The following is a 19017-nucleotide window of genomic DNA, read 5'->3' as shown; positions in this document are numbered from 1 at the left end:
CACCTCTAGATACGACTCTGATAGGCTGTAAAATTAATTATACGTAGATAGTAGAGCTTAGAATTTCACATCAAATGTACGTTTTCATAACCCGTGATCGTTAGTTTCAAACTTTTGTTCTTTTCAGTAAATCCATTGTTATTATCAAGTTCTAATTCTAAATACTTTCCACTAGTAAGTCTTAGGTATCTCAAAATAAAACTTATTAATTTATATGTTGAAAACTGTACGTCATATGTAAATGTATGTAGGTTGTTTTATAACTTAGCTTTGCCGTACCAGCAGCAAACCGACACGGATAATAAAGCGGATCTTCCTTTTCTTAATTAAAATATTATAAAACTAACTTCTATCCTCGATCTCGTCTGCGTACCTAGGTATAATTTATCTTGCTTACTTCTCTCTATTTTGTAGTTCTCTGTTTCATCTCTACAAGTCCGGGCTCTCCACCTTTCAGTTCTATCGTCAAATCAGCTGATAGATGACTTCGTTCTTTTGCATTCGTATTTTGTAAACAAAATAAGTAAACATTTGCAAAGATATCGATATGACATCGTTAACATCTTAAAAGAGAACTCAATAAAGAGGCTTTAGCGTAAGCTCACGTTTACATTTTTCAGTAAAATTGTGCCGTTTCTTAAAGAAAATCTATAAATCTTACTGAAAGAAAAAACAATTTAGAGCCCCCGCATGTTTAAGTAAGAATGATGTAGGTATTAATTAATGATTTTCTTATGCAATTAATGAGATAAGTTACATTCGGTGATCAAAATTAAATTAACCAGAGATTATATTGGTAATGTTTTAACGTCAGAGCGCTACACATAAATAAATAATTAATAAACAAACATGCGTTATCTCGCTCGCCTATTAGCTACGGTTTCTGACGTTTCCAAGAAAGTAGCTTGGGTTTACCCGACTGCACTCGCGATGTGCTACATTAACTGCAGGTTAACTAGTGCCATTTGTGCACTAGTGCAATGTATCCTTGAAAAGTACCGTTGTTTTCAAGCAGGTGTTTCTATTCCCGTACAAAACAAAAAAATCCTGTCACCTGACGTGATCGGACAAATAAATAACGCAAATAAAATTGAATTGAGAATACTCTATGTACTTTCTTGCACTAAATTAGCGTCATATACGTCCGAAGCTTGTATTAGCGACTTAGTAGGTCTATATGGCTAGAGATCCTTAATTGTTAGAGCAATTTTCCTAAAGACGACTTTTTCCGACATTTTAGTAGGTATTAACTATGTATAATATTAGTAATAATTTTAGTAGCTTTAAGGTTTTAATGTAAGTTTATATTTAAGCGTTATGCTAGGTAGAGATCTTGCTTGATACAAAATAAGGGAAAATGGCACCTAACTTACTTACTGACTGTCTTTTTTTAAATTTACAATAGATACTATGCCTGGTGATTGAGATACATAAATAATAGGTAGGTATAGGTTGAAATAAAATTATTGATTTATAGAATTCATTGATTATTGCGGCTGTAAAGCATAAACTATGAGCTCACTTTGAACTGATAACTAACATGGTAAACAAATGTGGATTAATTAGGTCTTGGTTGGTTGGAGCATTTTTTTCCTGGGAGACCTAATTATTCTGTTTCGAACTCGGCATAGGTAGACTGATTACGAATATCTTTATAACCAGCACATATACTGAAAATGTATCCAGTTGGTCGTTAGGTATATCTTTTTGGTAACTTGTGCCGGCTAGCTACGACGATCTAAATGACAACAGAACAGTATCGCTCCCTAGTACTCGGGTCTTAGGAACGACATTGGAGACAACTGATACACATCTCCATGAAGGAAAACAAATGTAAATAAAAAATAAACTTGCTACCGCCCACGAGATATTCGGCAGTTATAATTAACGGGTTTTTACCAAAATTCGAAATAACAAAAGTTGCTTGCGTCAAAATATTGATAACGTGTTCTCGGAAAAGGTAATAAACAGTTGGAGAACGATTGACTGATTATGTCTAAGATCCACGAATACATTGGGAAGCCCACAAGTCGCGGACCGTGGTCTATACAGCTACGTACATATATTATGTGTCACAGTATATTATGTGTGTATAACTACTTAAGGCGTCCGCGAGCCGCGTCCTAACGAGTTTGGTGCCGGCCGACGACGAGCGCACACGCTCCTCACTCGCGCTAACGTGACATACACACTGTACCCACTGCTGAGGGTGGACGTGGAACGTGCCAGAGCTTGAGGGACAATTGGTGCAATCATCTCGTTGAGCGTAAACAAACGAGTAAGTATGGCCTGCCTTTATGTAACATCGTATCGGTCGGCCGCTACCGGTGTTTGAAAATATCATTGTTTTGGCGTTGTTGCTAGATAGCTATAACTACATGTAAACGATTTATTCCGCAAACAACAGTTTTGTAACTGTATTCCGCTACCGGCCATCGACATTTTTAAGAAATAGTTTATTATAAGTCTGATACAAAGTTTTAATCAATCTCCCTTAATGCGTCTATTAATTTAACGCGATTATCTTTTACCACTTCTACAGCTATTACACTGTTGAATATTAATGCGTTATAACTATATTAGTTAAGGCTGCTGTAATAGATGAGATCATTAAATACATACACATACATACCTACGGATAAACTCAATGACTTGTTTCCTCAGGTAACTTGTTTCTCTCGATATGTATAAAAGTAGTTGGTGTTCCTACAGTTATCGCAATAATAACCCGTCAGACACCAGGTTCCTTCTCGGCTTCTCTTATTCGATCTTAGACACTCCAGCTTTATTCGGCGATATGATGATAAATACATATTATTATAACTAGCATTTGATAAATTTTGTCTTCATTATTATAATTACATACTAAAGAGGTATGGTCAAGATTTCAATTGTGATTGGATAGGTAGCTACCTCTCAGAGAAAATAATTTTGATAGAATCCTTGCTAGTTTCGGTAAAGTTTCATAATTATTCAAGCCTCGAAGTCATAGCAATGCGGCCTACATGTTTGACTTTACATATTATTATAACTAATCATATAATCATATTAAGTTGGTATTCCGTGTCATTCCCTTAGTCACCTAAAATGTTGGTATAGGATTATTACATTCTCCGCCTCTTATATTTTAAGTAAATCAAAGTTAATATGATTCACATGACATGACATTGATACACCTATCGGTAACAGTGTTATCTTTTAGTATTGAAACTATCTCCTGACCTCTGCTGTAATAACAAGTTATTTTGTTAACAAAAATAACTAAAATAACATTGGATTACTTAAATATTATACAATTGTGTATAAAGTTAATCGTTCAGGCTTAGAGCATTTTTCTTAATACTACAATATAGTTAAGAATATAAAGTATCTCTTTCCGTCTCAACGCATTACTAGATGGATAAATAAGCTGCTATGTAATACTAGAAGTAAATTAGCAGACCCTGAAACATTACGTATTGTTTATTTTTAACTTCCAATTAATATCGTTAACGATTCTAGTAGAAGTAGGATCTGATTAACTTCCAGTTACAGGTAGCTTTGAACTGTTTTGTTTTTTCTTAGTCTTTCCCAAGACGTGCAAGCTGACTGTTAAAAATCTAAGTACGAAATCGTACGTAGTTAGAAAAATGTAGAAATTAGTTATCTCATTTAATTCCGATAGGTAATTTCCCTAGAGTGCAATCAGGATTAAACGTTGCTAATTGTAAATGCATTCACGGTTTGTTATTTTTTTGTACGTAAAACCCAAAATTGGCACATCAATTTCCAACAGCTATTATTTTGTTACTAGCTGACCCGCGCAACTTCGCTTGCGTCACATAAGACAGAATGAATCAAAATATTCCCCGTTTTTGTAACATTTTTTGCTGCTACTCTGCTCCTATTGGTCGTAGCGTGATGATATATAGCCTATAACCTTCCTCGATAAATGGGCTATCTAACACTGAACGAATTTTTTAAATCGGACCAGTAGTTCCTGAGATTAGCGCGTTCAAACAAACAAACAAACAAACAAACTCTTCAGCTTTATAATATTAGTATAGATTTTATTATTGGTTGTAGCATTTACGGTGTTCAGTTTGCAAGGATCCGATATTACCGGTTTGCTACGCTTCGTTTTCAATGTTAAGGTTCATTGGGAGATGTTCGTGCAATCTGTAGTGTTGTTCTGGCTATATTTGCATTTCTAATTGCATTGCAATATCCTCAACCACAAATGATTAAACAGTAACTACGTCCTCAACCTCCATTCTCTTTCACAATTTTCGAATTAATACTTCCCATACTTTTTTAATTGACAACATATCTATAAAATTTTTGCTTAACAACTTTTTTGTTAAACAAGTTTCGAAGTTAAAAATTCAGTAAACTGTTTTGTTTACTTTAATAAGGTGCCTTTAGCCTTCAATCCTTCAGTAGTGTTATGACGAAAATTATGTTATCATATTACTAGGGTCGTAGGTCGCGTAGATTGGAAACATTTTTCAATGAAGTCCAATCACCTGTGAGTGAGACGTCAATTAATCAATCATGCTCAGGCGCACCCTTTGTAATGCATTTGCATGTCTATTGCAACGTGCGCTTGTTATCAACATATCAACACATAACCAATTCCAACACAACACAACCTGTATGACTGTAAATGCACCAGAGTACATCCGAGGAACATTGTGTTTAATTCCTACCGATTCTTATCTATTCTATAAATACTTACATATTTGCTGGCATGCATCATTTTTATTTCAATCTTATATAAAAATTTAACATCTAGGGAGGTAAATAAATAGGTAGGTACCTAAGGTATTTCAGCTCTATTCACAAACTCTACTATATTTAAAACGTTGACACGTCAAGATCTCCTTGGCTTAAAACAATAATTCTTTCAAATCTTTATCCAGTCTTAACATTCTAAACCTGTTGAAGCGAGACGGGCCGAATTATTTCATAGCCCGTTTACCGTTATCGTTTCTGCATCGTCGATCCATGTAACATTGAGTTTGATAGTTGTCAATCTAGTGAATTTATTGTCAGATTTTGGTCACAGTAGATACTCAGTAAGAATACTATATCTTGGTGTAGTTTTATCAATAACATACAGTTAGATTTAATACAACTTAGCCATCTGCAAATAATGAATACAGGCAACTTATTACAATTATTACAGTTAAACTTAAAAGTCCAAAATAAATGATCAGTTTAGCATAAAAATAAGACGGTAATCGGTTATGTTATTGCCTAAATAAATAATAATCTATGTCTCCGGACCTACCCAGATTAGTTTATGGTCTTCACAAATACGTCAACTCGCAAAAAAGGAAATAGTTCCTCTTCCATGCGTCATCCTCATCCTAGGCACTAAAGTAAATTACTCGCAATAACTAGTTGTTAACCAATCAACATGTTAGCTCAAAAAAACCTGACTATTCACGCTGAACGATCAAAGTATTCATTTAGGTTTAATTATCGCTGTTGTAATCTTAACGTAGGTTATGTCTCAACAAGTATTGTTGAATGCGTAATCACCAAGGATTTTTTGAAATCCAGTATTTCAAGATTATTCAAAGGGTTTTCCTTAAGTGTCCTCGCAAAAACTTTTTCAATAATCATTTATATTCCTTCTTTATTCCAATTCAAGTTTATCGATCGTTTTTCTTAGAATATTTATATAACTGTGTTGAAAATTGGTTTTCTATATTTACAAACACAATGTGGATTCTTAGAATCTCATAATCATAATATTTACTAACAGATGTTTCGTACAAGTAAGAATACGATATACTTAATTAACGTTTTCCTCATACTTACCTAAATCAGCTGATACAATAGATTTGTTTGTGAGTATGTTTATCGCTTGTTGTTAGTATTTACTTGACCTTCATAGACCGATGGTTTTTATCAATAAGGAGTTCGTTGTATTATCGGGAGTAACTACACAGTAAAGTTATCTAGTATGCAAATGTGCATGACTATCGCCGTGATCGTCGTGTTGTTGAAATATATACCTACCTATCTACAATTTCTCATAGAGATTTACGCAGAATAATAAGAAATATTATCTACCTACCTATATTTATATTGCTATTGAACTTACACAACTTACTATACGACTAGATCGCAATAAACGGGTTTTGCTTGAGCTTTTTTTATGGAGATCGTTCACTCTTAGAAATACCTACCTATTTTTTTTTCAAATAACTATGAAGCAAGGAGGTATCTACCTATTAGGTACTCGTAAGGAGTTTGTATTTCTTTTAACGATATTTTTTTCACAGGAAAGCACAATGGCCCGGTGGTTGGCTTTATTTGGAGGGCTGTGCCTTTTGGCACTAGCTCACTCAGCTGCCGTCCCAACTGTGGACACCATGGTAGTCGCCAAGTCAGATGACACGGTAAGTTTTGTAACAACTGCACCTGACATGTTACTTATCAAATTTCATTTGGAATCCTTAGGAAGTGACCATTAACCATTTAACTTCCTGCATGCAATTTGTGCCAGCAATCAGTTTGAGGTCCATGGCCGTACGGGTGTGTCGAGTGCGTTTGCGTAGATCTATTATTTCATACATGTCTATTATTGTATAGATCGCAACGACACCGACCTCGGTAGCGGATATCACAACGGAGGAGTCCAGTCCACCGATCAAATTGACCGAAATGGAAGTGATCTCGGAAGTGTCGTTGCGATATGCGCACACGACGGTGGTCGCCAGAGTGCGTAATCCCGCCAAACGAGCGCAGGAGGCTCACTTCAGGGTATTGCTGCCGGAGACCGCCTTCATCAGCGGATTTGTCATGTGAGAATATTTTATATACACACCCTATAAATATTATATCATTATCATATATCCTTGCTATCTGTAACACATTTTAAACTTACGTAAAGATAGTACGCTTGAAGACCTAAAGAAAACACAAATTATTTACATTATATTTATTACAGGACTCTTGATGGAAAATCTTACAAAGCGTATGTAAAAGAAAAGGAAGAGGCTAAGCAAATTTATCAGGATGCGGTGTCGCAAGGTATCGGCGCGGCCCATATCTCCGCCAAGTAAGTATTGATTATAGATTAATAATAATACATCAGGACAAGCTTTTTATAATTTTTGGTGGTAACCACCAAAATTATTTATTTTAAAGACACAACCAAAAATGTTTCTCTAAGTACACACGAATAACGTATACATAACGATTCAATACTTATAAATATAGTTATACCGCACAACCAAAAATGGGCCTGAGATGTCACAGTCACGACTTAGAAATCACTCGTCGAAAGTTGTTTACAATATGTATTCTATGTAAATGTGTATAGGTGGGCCATTATGCGGCGATGTATCATCAGCATCGATAAGTATAAGTGGCTATTGTTTGACAACGTCGCGTGAATGTTTACAACTTTCGCAGGGCTCGTGATTCTAACCACTTTACGGTAGCAGTGAACGTGGAAGCTTCTTCTAATGCGATCTTTAACCTGACGTATGAAGAGTTGTTGGTACGTCGTAACGGCGTCTACAACCATGCCATCAACCTGCACCCAGGAGCGTTGGTGCCCAAACTTACCGTCACCGTACACATCAAGGAGTCTGAGAAACTCATAGAACTGAGAGTACCTGAAATAAGAACTGGAAATGAAATTGATGCTACTAAGGATGACGCACGTAAGTACATATTATGTTTCACACCAGATTTACCCTTTTGTACTATATTATTTCATTGTAAGACTGAACTTGAGTCATGTCACTACTATTGTACCTATGTAATTTTGCAATGATCTCATTAATTTTTCAGAGAACTCCAGAGCAACTATTGTTAGGAGCCACGATGACCGTGAGGCTACGATTACATTTACCCCAGACTTGCAAGAGCAGGAGAGACTTATCCAGTTGTACACCGAGAAATCCAAGGAGTCAGCGGCTGCCTCGCACTCGTCCTCATCATGGTACAGCGCAGAGCCTGAGACCACCACTCCTGAAGGTGTGCTGGGACAGTTCGTAGTACAGTACGATGTGGCGCGCCCTAAGGACGGCGAGGTCTTGGTGAGTCACTCATTTATTACTAACACAACAAAGTGGTAATAAAAATGATTGCAGCTACTTAGGATACCTATTTTAGCATAGGTATGCAAGTAATTTTAAGATTTATCATGGGACTTTGTGAACGCGGATTTTCCACCTCATAAATAGGTGCAAATTTATAAAGCGCATTTTATGATTATTTCTCTAATCTATTTTTCGGTTATTATCTCGAGCTGCCGGTTGCTAGTTTGTTTATCGAACTATTTTGTCTGAAGGTAAACGATGGGTACTTCGTGCACTTCTTTGCGCCGACGAACTTGGAGGCGTTGAACAAGTTGGTAGTGTTTGTGTTGGACACGTCGGGCTCTATGATGGACCGCAAGATCATTCAGCTGCGCGAGGCCATGCAGACCATCCTCGGCGAACTTAACGCAGGAGATTACTTCAGTATTGTGGAATTTAATTCGGCTGTCACCGTAAGTACAATTACTTAAGTTACAACTTTTTTTTTACACTTGCTTTACAAATGCGATTTTATAAGCTTTTCCACTCGAAAAATACATATTTCCGAATAATTTTTATAACTCTCGCTTTTTTATTCTTAATGCATAAAACATGCTGGAAGGACGAAGTTACCTAAAGATCATACCTAAAAGTTAAGAAACAGTTTACTAAAGCTTATAAAACCATCAGTTAAGATGTTTTGCCTCTGAATGTAATTTAGGTCCACGACTTGAAAGAAGCCGATGGCGAGCCTCCCAAGCGTCATTACTCGTACTTCGACTACGATAAGAATGTGACGCTAGTGCCCCCTTCACCAGCCACCCCGGAGAACATTGCTAAGGCTAAACTCATCGTCAGCTGGCTGCAAGCTTCCGGAGGTAAGCATACAGCTTAAAAAATGATATATAAAAATTTGTAGTTCCTTATGTTAGAAGTTCCTCAAAAAGAACAGCTGATCTGTTTATGTCAGATAGTAATCTATTGAAGAAAGACTTTTAAGCCTTGAGTGTTTGGAAACAGATTTGATTTGACAACCCTGGGGTTAAATATTAATTTATATTGAAAAACGTAACAAACCTGCTGAAAAGCTTTCAAACTTGATAACTGACTATTTGGTTGGAAAGTTCGTAAGTTCTATAAGATCTACGCATTTTTGAGTCCGAGCTGCGCCCCACTTTGGATTCGGTACCAATACTTAGCAAGTATTCAAAAGTCTTGTTCAATTGTTAATACATGAATCTTGTTACTGTAGGTACCAACATCGGTCGTGCCCTCGACGTGGCTGTAGAACTGATCAACAAGGGAGTGGACTGGAAGGCGTCAGAGAGCGCTGTCGTGCCTGCTGCCAAGGAAAACTCGGACAGCCCTCAGGCTGCTGCCTCCAGTGACGTCACCACTGCCGCCTCCACTGAAGTAGCCGTGGAAAAGACTGAAGACAAGAAAAGTGAGTATTTTATGATCTTCTTGCCGTAGGTTTGCTCGTGTATAGTTTTTGGTGTTGTTTGTCCAGTCCCCAAATGCAATATATCCTACCTGAAAAGGTTAAGTTCTTCTGGAAATCTTAAAGATTATATACAACAATAGGTAGGTACTTATGTGTTAAACGTAATCAGGTAGTAAGTAGTGTTTTTAAATAGATTTCTGCTATTATGATTGAAAACAAGCAACAGATCGCTTTTACCCAGCATGCTTGTTTTTAAATGGTTTAAAGTGCTTATCGGAAATAAATATAAATTACAGCGGCAAAGTCTTTGGAGCCCATCATAATATTCTTGACTGACGGCGATCCGACCGTAGGCGAGACTGATCCCAAGCGCATCATCACGCGCGTGCAGGAGAAGAACTACGGAGAAAACAAGGCTACCATATTCTCTCTTGCTTTTGGTAAGTTCTTTGTATTATTAAGCTATCCAATAGTTAAAGGGACGGATAAAATTAGTATGAATCTGTTACGTTCCCCGACAGGTTATTTATATTTCACCGTCGAAGTTGTAGCGGTTTTCTAAAATATATTCTAAGACAAGACTTTGTATTATATAAACAATACTACTATATAGACCAAAATTAGGTCAAAACCTTGAAGAATCTTTGTTAGACAATCTGTGTCAACAATGAATACGTACTAACAAAATATCTGTATAGGTGAGGACGCTGACCGCAAGTTCCTGCGCAAGGTGTCGCTACGTAATGGCGGGTTCATGCGCCACATCTACGAGGCCGCCGACGCCGCGCTACAACTCAGAGACTTCTACAGACAGATCTCTTCACCGCTGCTCGCACATCTTAAGTTCACTTACCCATCAGGACAGGTAGCTATTATTTACAAACTCTTTTCCTCAATGCGATATATTGTATAAAATCGTAAAATGTTAAAAAAAGCATTCCTGAAAACTGCTTTATCATTAAATTGTTAGCACAACAATGTTAAACTAAAAAGAATTTGTCAGGCATCATTAGCCTTTTGAGAGCAACTTTGTGAAGTAAGTATTGAAAAAAGTGAACGGGGATATTAAAATGTATGTTGTTTGTGTGCAGGTGAAGTCAGACTCATTGACGAAACATGAGTTCCGCACGTACTACGCGGGCTCGGAGGTGGTGGTGGCAGGCCGAGTGGAGGACAGCGCCACGGAGATCACGCCGCAACTCGCCGCTTTCTGTGGAGTGCGCGATGGATACGGCAGGGTATGTGTTACATTTACTATAGTGGTTTGTAGATTTGTTTTTACGTTACTAGCGTTTGCAAGACTTCGTCCGGGTCAAAAAACTTCCCATAATTATGTCCTACCTATATGTTTAATCAGGTTTCAAACTATCTGTGTATCTGTTTTGGCGTGATGAGTAAAAGATATCCAAATTTTTGCATGGATGATTTAAGTAAGATAAGTAGTAGTTACAGTATCCTAACAAAATTAATGTCAAACAGAAACGTTACGAGGTTATACCGAGAGTGCCGGTTGAGAAGAAGAAGTCAGGCTACCTGCCTCTAGAGAGACTGTGGTCGTACCTCACCATCAAGCAGCTGCTGGACAAACACGACGCCGGCGAGGACGCGCCGCACAAGGACGACGAGAAGAGCGAACATGAGAAGAAGGCCCTCGAACTTGCGCTTAAGGTACATATTTTTTTGTTTGATGCCTATTATATGGGTCTGATATCTTTGACCTTATTTTCGGATATTCCTCGGACCAGCTGGATGCCTGGAAGAATGATGTTGTTTCGCAATAAGACCTGGTATGCCTATTGCCTATTTCTAATGAGTTCCACAGCACATTTCTTGGAAGGATGCAAAATCCCAACCCGCTCTTGGTGCCTATGATCAATATTTGACAAAATGTTTGGGCATACAAAAGTTAACTTTGTCTATTGTTCTTTCAGTATTCCTTCGTAACTCCGCTAACATCGCTGGTCGTTGTAAAACCTAATGCAACTAACGCAGTGAATGCCGAATCAGTGGACAAAGCAGGTAAATAAACATTTATGCATATATTTACTTATTATCATTCTTTAATAGGGATATTATAAAATTATTATTTTTTATCCGTCTGTTAGACCGTCAAAAAAATTACATAATACTTTATTACTTAATTATCTAAGTGACGGGCTAATTACTATTTAACTTATTTTTTGATACCTTAGAAACATTCCTATTGTCGTTTATCTTAACCTTACTTATAGATAGTAACTAAAAGCGTTGAATTATTTTTGTCTCGTTGTGGTAAAATTAAATTATAATATTTTTTTATTTCAGCTGGTATTGGTCCCGTGAGCGGTGGTCGTAAGTATATTTATTTATTTTTGTAGGGACATGACACGCTTTACGAGATACCTACATAACATGAAAATAAAGTAAACTTTAAAGATAAAACTTATCAATCAATCAATTATTGAATTGGCGAATTTTACAAATAAATTCGCTATATTGGAAATATTGATCAACACCCGTAGTGTTGGCCAATTTTTAATGTCATTTCGTAAAAAAAAGATATTTCAGTCTGTCTTATGGTGAATATTCGAACGAACTCCCGCATGCCTCACGCTTTATTATTAACTTGATGAAACTAATTTAAATAATTACCTTATCGGTATAAATTAATACTCGTTGGTTATTATTATTTATTTTTTGTTGTAAACATATTTATTCTACATGGACGTACGAATACGCAAGCTAGAAATAATCGAATGAGCATTCGATGATTCGTTTTCAAAACCTAGAACACAATCAGCATTGTTTTTTTCTAGCTCTGTCAATAACAAGCAATTTGTTGGCTCGTCCTATGGCTAGTCACAATTCGTTTGGCCATTTCGGTCTATCGGGGCCGGCACCTGCCGCGGCGTTCGGAGCCGCCTACATATCTCCCGGCTTCAGTAAGTACTTGAAATAACCCTGGTGATTGCGCTAAACGTTATTTCACTTGCACTTCTTTTGCTTATACAAATGATCTGATTTGATTTGCACCTTTTTATTATACTTAACTTAACATTACGTTCTTGGAAAACTAGATCTCACATATTATTATGCATGATCATTGTCAATAACTATAATATATTGATTCACATCCTATTTTTAGCTTAAATTAACAGCATGGGTGATGATAGTGTTAAATATTAAACATAATATTTGCACATTCTTAGAACCTGATCTAACTTCTTACATAACTTAAGACATTAACAATCTTATAAAATATTCTGGTGAATGGTAAACTCTATTCACTAGTTCGTTTATAAGTAGAACGCCTGGTCACCTATTTCTAAAGACACACTTTCTATACTTACTTTTATTAACATAATTTTTAAATTCCTATTGTTAATTAAATAAATTGATAAGTATATTATGATAGCCAGTTTTTAATTAAATTATTTACATCTAGACCTAGGCCAAGATGAGGCGTTGGAAGAGGAAGTCGACGATTATGTTGATCTTGACGGTGAGAATTGTCCTAGTCTCCTATTGAATGTAATTTTGCATGCTGGCAGTTCTTAGTATTAAACGAGTTAGATGCAAAAGTTAATTTATCAGATATTATTTGTGCTATCAATTATTTTGGTTTGGATCTAGATATAGCTGCTGGGCAAAGACCTCTATCAATTTATTTTTAGTATTGTGATATGTAGTAAAGTTCGGGCTGTTTCGAATTTCCGTTAGCAATAATCTGAAGTTGTAGTTGATAGTGATAGATAGACTGGTTGAAATAGGTACGTATCACGATTATCACGTCTAACTCAGGATATTGCCGGCCTGTTTCATCATATCATATATTTTATGCTTTTTCATGGGATATCATTAGAGCGGCAAAACTATCAATTTTCGTATTTTTGCGACATTCACCATTTGACATTCCTGACGGGTATGCGTTTATTACACACAGAATACATTGTGTTTAGTAGGTATCTATACATTTATAGTTAGGTACTTACTTCATCAGAGTAAATTCAATTTGGGAAACATGTTTTTAATATAATTATTTAAGCCGTTCCATTGCATTTGTTTGCATTCACAACTGTTCAAAATAATAATGAACCTTTGGGATAAAATACTTCATATAATAATTATAATTAATTAAAATATTGCATGGGGGATAAACATAATTTTGTTTTATAGAGGACTAAAATTATTTAAACACATTTGTAACATGTTTCATGACTACATGTAGTGAGTATTGTGCCTAGGAGTGAGCCACGACTCCAGCGTCAACGTGGTCAACAGAGGTTACGTTGGCGGAGGGTTTGCACAATCTGCAGGAGGTTTAAGTTATCGCAGCGGTATCAGTCACTTTATTTCTCAACAATACACGCCATGTAAGTACTACGAGCATATTTAAACGGAATAATGGTGTAAAACAGACGTCTGGTAAATCCAAAAATATTTTTGAATACTTAAAAGTTCTCCACAATTCCAGTATTTTTAATTTTAATAAGTAAGTACTTAGGTACGTAGTTTATTAGTAAGTACCTAATAGGCGTCAACAAATCGATTTATTCTTTCGAAATATTTTTCAGTATAGGATCATACCCGTATTACTATAAATAAAATAAATAAATAAATATAGTGGGACAATTCACACACGGTCATTTGATTCCAAACTAAGCAGAGCTTGTACTATGGTAACCAAATAACTGATAAACATACTTATATACTTCTAAATACATACTTATATAGATAAATTCACAACCAGGGTCAGAACATATACTCGTGCTCATCACACAAAGATATGTCCCGGGTGGGATTCGAACCCACCACACGCGGCGCTACGGTTGTCGCGGCGAGGTGACCGCTTAAACCACTGCGCCAAACGTGCAGTTACTATGTACTTACTTATTTAGGTAATTCATACTCCCATTGGTATCAGGCACAGAAATCAGGTTAAAGTACTGAATATTTGTATTCTAGTAGGTCCTGTATCTATGCAATCAGCCAAAGCTCCAAATCAGTATGTTTGAAATAAAACTGTATTGAGTATTATAAGCATTAAAAAGTCTTGCAATGGATTTGGATGGATAACATTATTTTAATGCTTAACTGCGAAATTACAAAAAAAATACTGACGATAGAGGTCAATGCACAGTCAGGGTTGTTTGTAACTAAAGATAGGAAGGAACAAGTTGATAGCACAAAAAATGATCTCATACATAAGTGCGGATTACTTATTCTCGTTTTTTTTTACTTTCAATATCTTTTTCCCATGAGTAAAAGAAAACGAAAAATACTAATCTAGATTTGTAGTTTATAACCCGAGCCTAAGCAACGTTTGAAATGAATTTAAAAAATAACAGATTGCCTTACAATTTCTATAATCAGATGACAAATTCTTCACTACTCCAGTTCGGCTGCCTGCACCAACTACTACTTTCGCTCCCATCGTCACTCCGAAGTCGGTGTTGGTAGATTACAACTTGCTGAACTATCCGTGGGCAGAAGCACTCATCATCCCACAGAACGACACTCTTCTGTTATCCACCGACAAAGATACCGTTGCTTTGAAGTTGGCCACTCTATCCGAGGTAAGAATAAATACGGCTTCAATTGTTTTTGACGAAACTACAACGGATTGTGATTAGGTACCAGAATATGTTTTGTACCGCATATTATCAAAAATATTCAATTTTTCACGGTGGGCATTAGTGGCGTCATCACAATTATTGTATAAATTATATTAACTATAGTAAAAAAAATGGTTTACTCAGGTACCGAAGGAGTCGAGCGGTGATGCTGAGTGCGCTAGCGCCGTGGACGGCGGCGCCGGCGTGTGCGTGTATCTGACGCGGTGCGACTCCGCGAAACATATCACTGCACAAGTTTATTCCACCACTTACTGTGCTGTTAGTCAAGGGTATGTATTTTACACTTTCATATTTTTATTTCCATAAAGCGACGATTTAGATAATAATAAGTAGCAATCAGATCCTTAAGCCTATCTTTTACCTAGCGTTAAACGTAAATGGGAAAACTCATAAAAATCAATTTCGTAGTTATGTATTAAAAGAAAAATATTAATAATAAATTTCTGTTGTTCTAGATATGCGGGTGTATGCTGTAAACGAGAGAAAGTCGACATAGTACATTGAAACGTGTTAAGTTTTAAGTTAAGACAATTATTGTAATTAGGATCGAACTGAGGTCAATCTAACATGACGTAATTAAAACTTGCAGTTTGTAAACGCGGCGATGAAATTCAAATGTTTTGTGAAGTTAATTAGTGGGTACCTAAGTTGGTAGTTTTCATATTGTCACACAATTTGAAACGATTGGACAAATAATATTACCTAATTTATATAATGGGCAGATATGTGAATGAATCTCTGAAATAGTTTATTAAAAACTTATGGTGCTGGTTTGACTTCAAAGTGCCATTAATAAATTAATGATCAAGAAATACTGTTGTGAAATGTACCTAGTTTTCGTTTTTTTACAAGTGAATCTTAAATAAAAGATAAGATTTTTTATATTGTTTATGTTTTCTTTATCACTCATTTACTAATATAAGTAATAATATGTTATACAAGGATACTATTACCTTGCTATGCATTTCACACCTGCATATTTATCCATAAGACAGTTAATGTAGACAATGGTCTTCTAGGTGCAGAACTCACTTGATACCTACCTACCCGAGGCATACAAAGGGTACCTACATAAAAATGATCTACAACGGTTGCAGCCTTCAAGTATAAACCGAGCGAAAACAAAAAAAAAGCTCTAGGAAACCTGTATGAATCTCAAGTAATAATGACAGGGTCTCGTTAATTATAAATGTATATAAAATTGGCTAAAATATCGGACACGCTCAAACTATAAGTAGAAAGCTTATACTGAATTTTAGTTTGAAAGGCACATATCTAAGATATTCGTAATATTTTAAAAAAATGTATCTAGAGCTATTTGTAAGTAGTAAGGTACCTATACATCTCAGGAACCTTGAAAATCAATCTTAGCACATAACTTTTTTTTTTATTAAGAATCGACTAAAAGATGTTGAACTAAAAGAAGAAACCCACCTCTAGATCTAACATGACAGTGTGTTGTCATATTCATATTCTGTCTTGGTCACTTCTACTGTCAGTGTCAATAATAGCAACATCGCAGTCGCTGTGATCATTGATCAGCAGTGGAAATATATAATACAGTAAAGTAAAACAAAAGGTATGGTAAACCTCACGGAAACACTTATGATTAATACGGTGACGGATGGAGCTATGAGTTTGTTGCGTAACATTGTAAGTTTCGATGTGAGCTTTGTACAATGAGACGTTCTCCTTATCAGAAATATGCTCGATCATTATGTTCTTCTGATAAAACGTCATCTTACAGGGTATCTTTAAATCACAAAGCTGTCCTGCGCCTCCTCCGGTAATAATAAGGATGCCGTTATGGGAATTAGCTCAGGAAGCAGGGCCTTTTGTAAGGCTGGCGGGATTGAGTGGCGCAGCCGCAGTTGTTCTCGGTGCTATGGGCGCTCACCGCACATTCCCGGAACCCGAAACTAAAGAAGACTTACGAAAAATATTCGATACTGCTAACCGATTCCATTTCTTACATACTCTTGCACTAGTGACTGTACCCCTTTGCAGGCGACCTTATATTGTAAGTACTAATTCTTGTTTATAAGCCAATTATGAAATTATTTTGCCCTCATATTCTTAAATTTCTGAAAGGTTTTAAAGTGAGAATTTGAAATAGCTTAGAATATCATGGACATTGCTTTTTATTCAATTGCAATTTGGTTTGTTTTTAATTTATGTATATGACTAAGCAATAACCAAAAGAATTGCTTTGAATTTACTGTCACTGTTAAGTGTATATCATAGAGCTTTTCATAATTACTTGTTATATGATACTTAGGCTGTTTGTAACTGACCCCTCCAAAAGCAACACTTAGAACTTGTTCTCTGTGTTTGCATACTTTGATATATTTATAGAAGTTATTATCCCAGGACAAAATACACGGGGATAAAATAAGCAGAAATATCAAAACACTGGAGGAATAAACATATATTATTTACTAAAGAAAAATAAACAAGTATCTTTTTATTACAAATATGAGATTATGAATATGCATTAGAATTAATGTATTTTTTAGCTTATACAGTTTGCCGTATACTTATTTTATTTCTAGGCTGGAGCTTTCTTTGTGGCTGGTATGAGTCTATTCTGTGGCACCTGTTACTACCACGCATTCACTGGTGATCGCAAGCTGCGCAGGCTTACTCCTATTGGTGGATCTTGTCTCATACTCGGATGGGTTGCAATGGTGCTGTAAGCTCTTGTGGTTGATCTCCTAGATGTTCATTTAATTTATAGATGGTCAAGTGTACATTCTAGTTTAGGATTATGTTTTAGATTTTATTGCACAATCATTATTACTTTCAATATTACTATGAGATAACTTTGAATAAATGGATATACGTATACCTACCTACTTGGATTACAGATACAACTTGTATTTTTTCTTTTTCATTTAGACTGTTATCTTTAAAGTTGCTTTTATCATATTATACTGCAACAGTTTGAGATAGTACTAATCATATATGTTAACCTACATATTATGTTTGTTTCATTAAGTTTATAACATTTGGGATCATATCTTGTTTTTTCCCTATGTAGTCAATATTCTACAAAGATATAAATACTTAGTTGCCAAATGTAACTTTATTATTCATGTTTTATATCATCTTGTGTAATAATCATTAGATAAAGAAAGAAATACATGTATATTGGTACAATGGACACAAACATAATCAATTTTTAACCAATGTTATTTAAATATTTACCATAATAATATATTTGTGGATTGGTTGTTGGTGTAGTGTATGAGTAATATAAAGGTGTAATGTTCAAAACGTCTTTTATTGCAAAGGCATACCTACTCCTAATAAAAATGTTTCAGAATGTCCCTCAATGTTTCAGAGTCTTGTTTCTTACATCATATTGATGACAATAATATTACCTGGACCCTTTAAATGAATACAAACCTCAAACAACTTCAGCTTATTACAGGAACCGCTGTCACCTAATATAATGTTACAAATGTATGCCTTAATTATTATAAAAAATACCAAATAAGGTATAAGGATAATATTTTTAGACAAATATTTCATTATACACACTAAAACTGTAGCATACATATTTCACAGTGAAAATAGTTGGGATTTGTTGGCTACAATGATATAAAATATAGAGTAGTGATTTAGAAATTGTACAGCATATTTGTTGCTGATGAACATGAAGTGTACTCTTATAGCTAAGCTCCTATTTGAGTAGTATATTGCCTTCTTAAGAGAATTAAATATAGCTGGCAAGTAGTAGATATATTTAGGGATCTCAGAATATTAAGTGTCTAATTTTAATGACAGGTGTGCTAAATTTACTCAGGCTGCAGTGGTTGAGTAAATCTATTGGTTAACCCAATACCATGGTGCTCACGGGCACTAAGCAGTCTGGTGTGTTATAGAAGTTATATTTTAGTTACTGTACAATTTTATTCTGCAGGTGGAGTCT

At 35.6% G+C, this 19017-nt stretch overlaps 2 protein-coding genes across 12 annotated transcripts; both read left to right on the top strand.

Annotated features, from left to right (window-relative positions):
- Positions 1-2109: 2109 nt before the first annotated feature.
- Positions 2110-15965, top strand: LOC142981941 (inter-alpha-trypsin inhibitor heavy chain H4-like). 10 transcript variants are annotated; one of them, XM_076128126.1, is made up of 21 exons: positions 2110-2278; positions 6276-6392; positions 6586-6797; positions 6944-7054; positions 7411-7664; positions 7795-8042; positions 8297-8497; positions 8746-8902; positions 9277-9468; positions 9765-9908; positions 10167-10333; positions 10560-10706; positions 10948-11136; positions 11400-11487; positions 11773-11799; positions 12264-12389; positions 12893-12949; positions 13692-13820; positions 14845-15023; positions 15207-15352; positions 15539-15965. In XM_076128126.1, exons 2-21 carry the CDS (start codon positions 6285-6287, stop codon positions 15585-15587), a joined length of 2931 nt encoding a protein of 976 aa, XP_075984241.1. In that variant the 5' UTR covers positions 2110-2278; positions 6276-6284; the 3' UTR covers positions 15588-15965. The 10 variants fall into 10 exon arrangements, with proteins under 10 accessions (XP_075984241.1, XP_075984231.1, XP_075984260.1 ...); XM_076128116.1 differs by having other exon boundaries at positions 14821-15023; XM_076128145.1 differs by lacking the exon at positions 12893-12949.
- Positions 15966-16526: 561 nt separating this feature from the next.
- Positions 16527-18359, top strand: LOC142981932 (transmembrane protein 256 homolog). 2 transcript variants are annotated; one of them, XM_076128102.1, is made up of 3 exons: positions 16527-16662; positions 16831-17103; positions 17636-18359. In XM_076128102.1, exons 2-3 carry the CDS (start codon positions 16882-16884, stop codon positions 17777-17779), a joined length of 366 nt encoding a protein of 121 aa, XP_075984217.1. In that variant the 5' UTR covers positions 16527-16662; positions 16831-16881; the 3' UTR covers positions 17780-18359. The 2 variants fall into 2 exon arrangements, with proteins under 2 accessions (XP_075984217.1, XP_075984210.1); XM_076128095.1 differs by having other exon boundaries at positions 16569-16736.
- Positions 18360-19017: the final 658 nt, after the last annotated feature.

The sequence above is a fragment of the Anticarsia gemmatalis genome, chromosome 2, assembly GCF_050436995.1.
Source record: "Anticarsia gemmatalis isolate Benzon Research Colony breed Stoneville strain chromosome 2, ilAntGemm2 primary, whole genome shotgun sequence".
NCBI classification, from domain to species: Eukaryota; Metazoa; Arthropoda; class Insecta; order Lepidoptera; family Erebidae; genus Anticarsia; species Anticarsia gemmatalis.
This window is presented reverse-complemented; position numbering and strand designations above follow the sequence as displayed.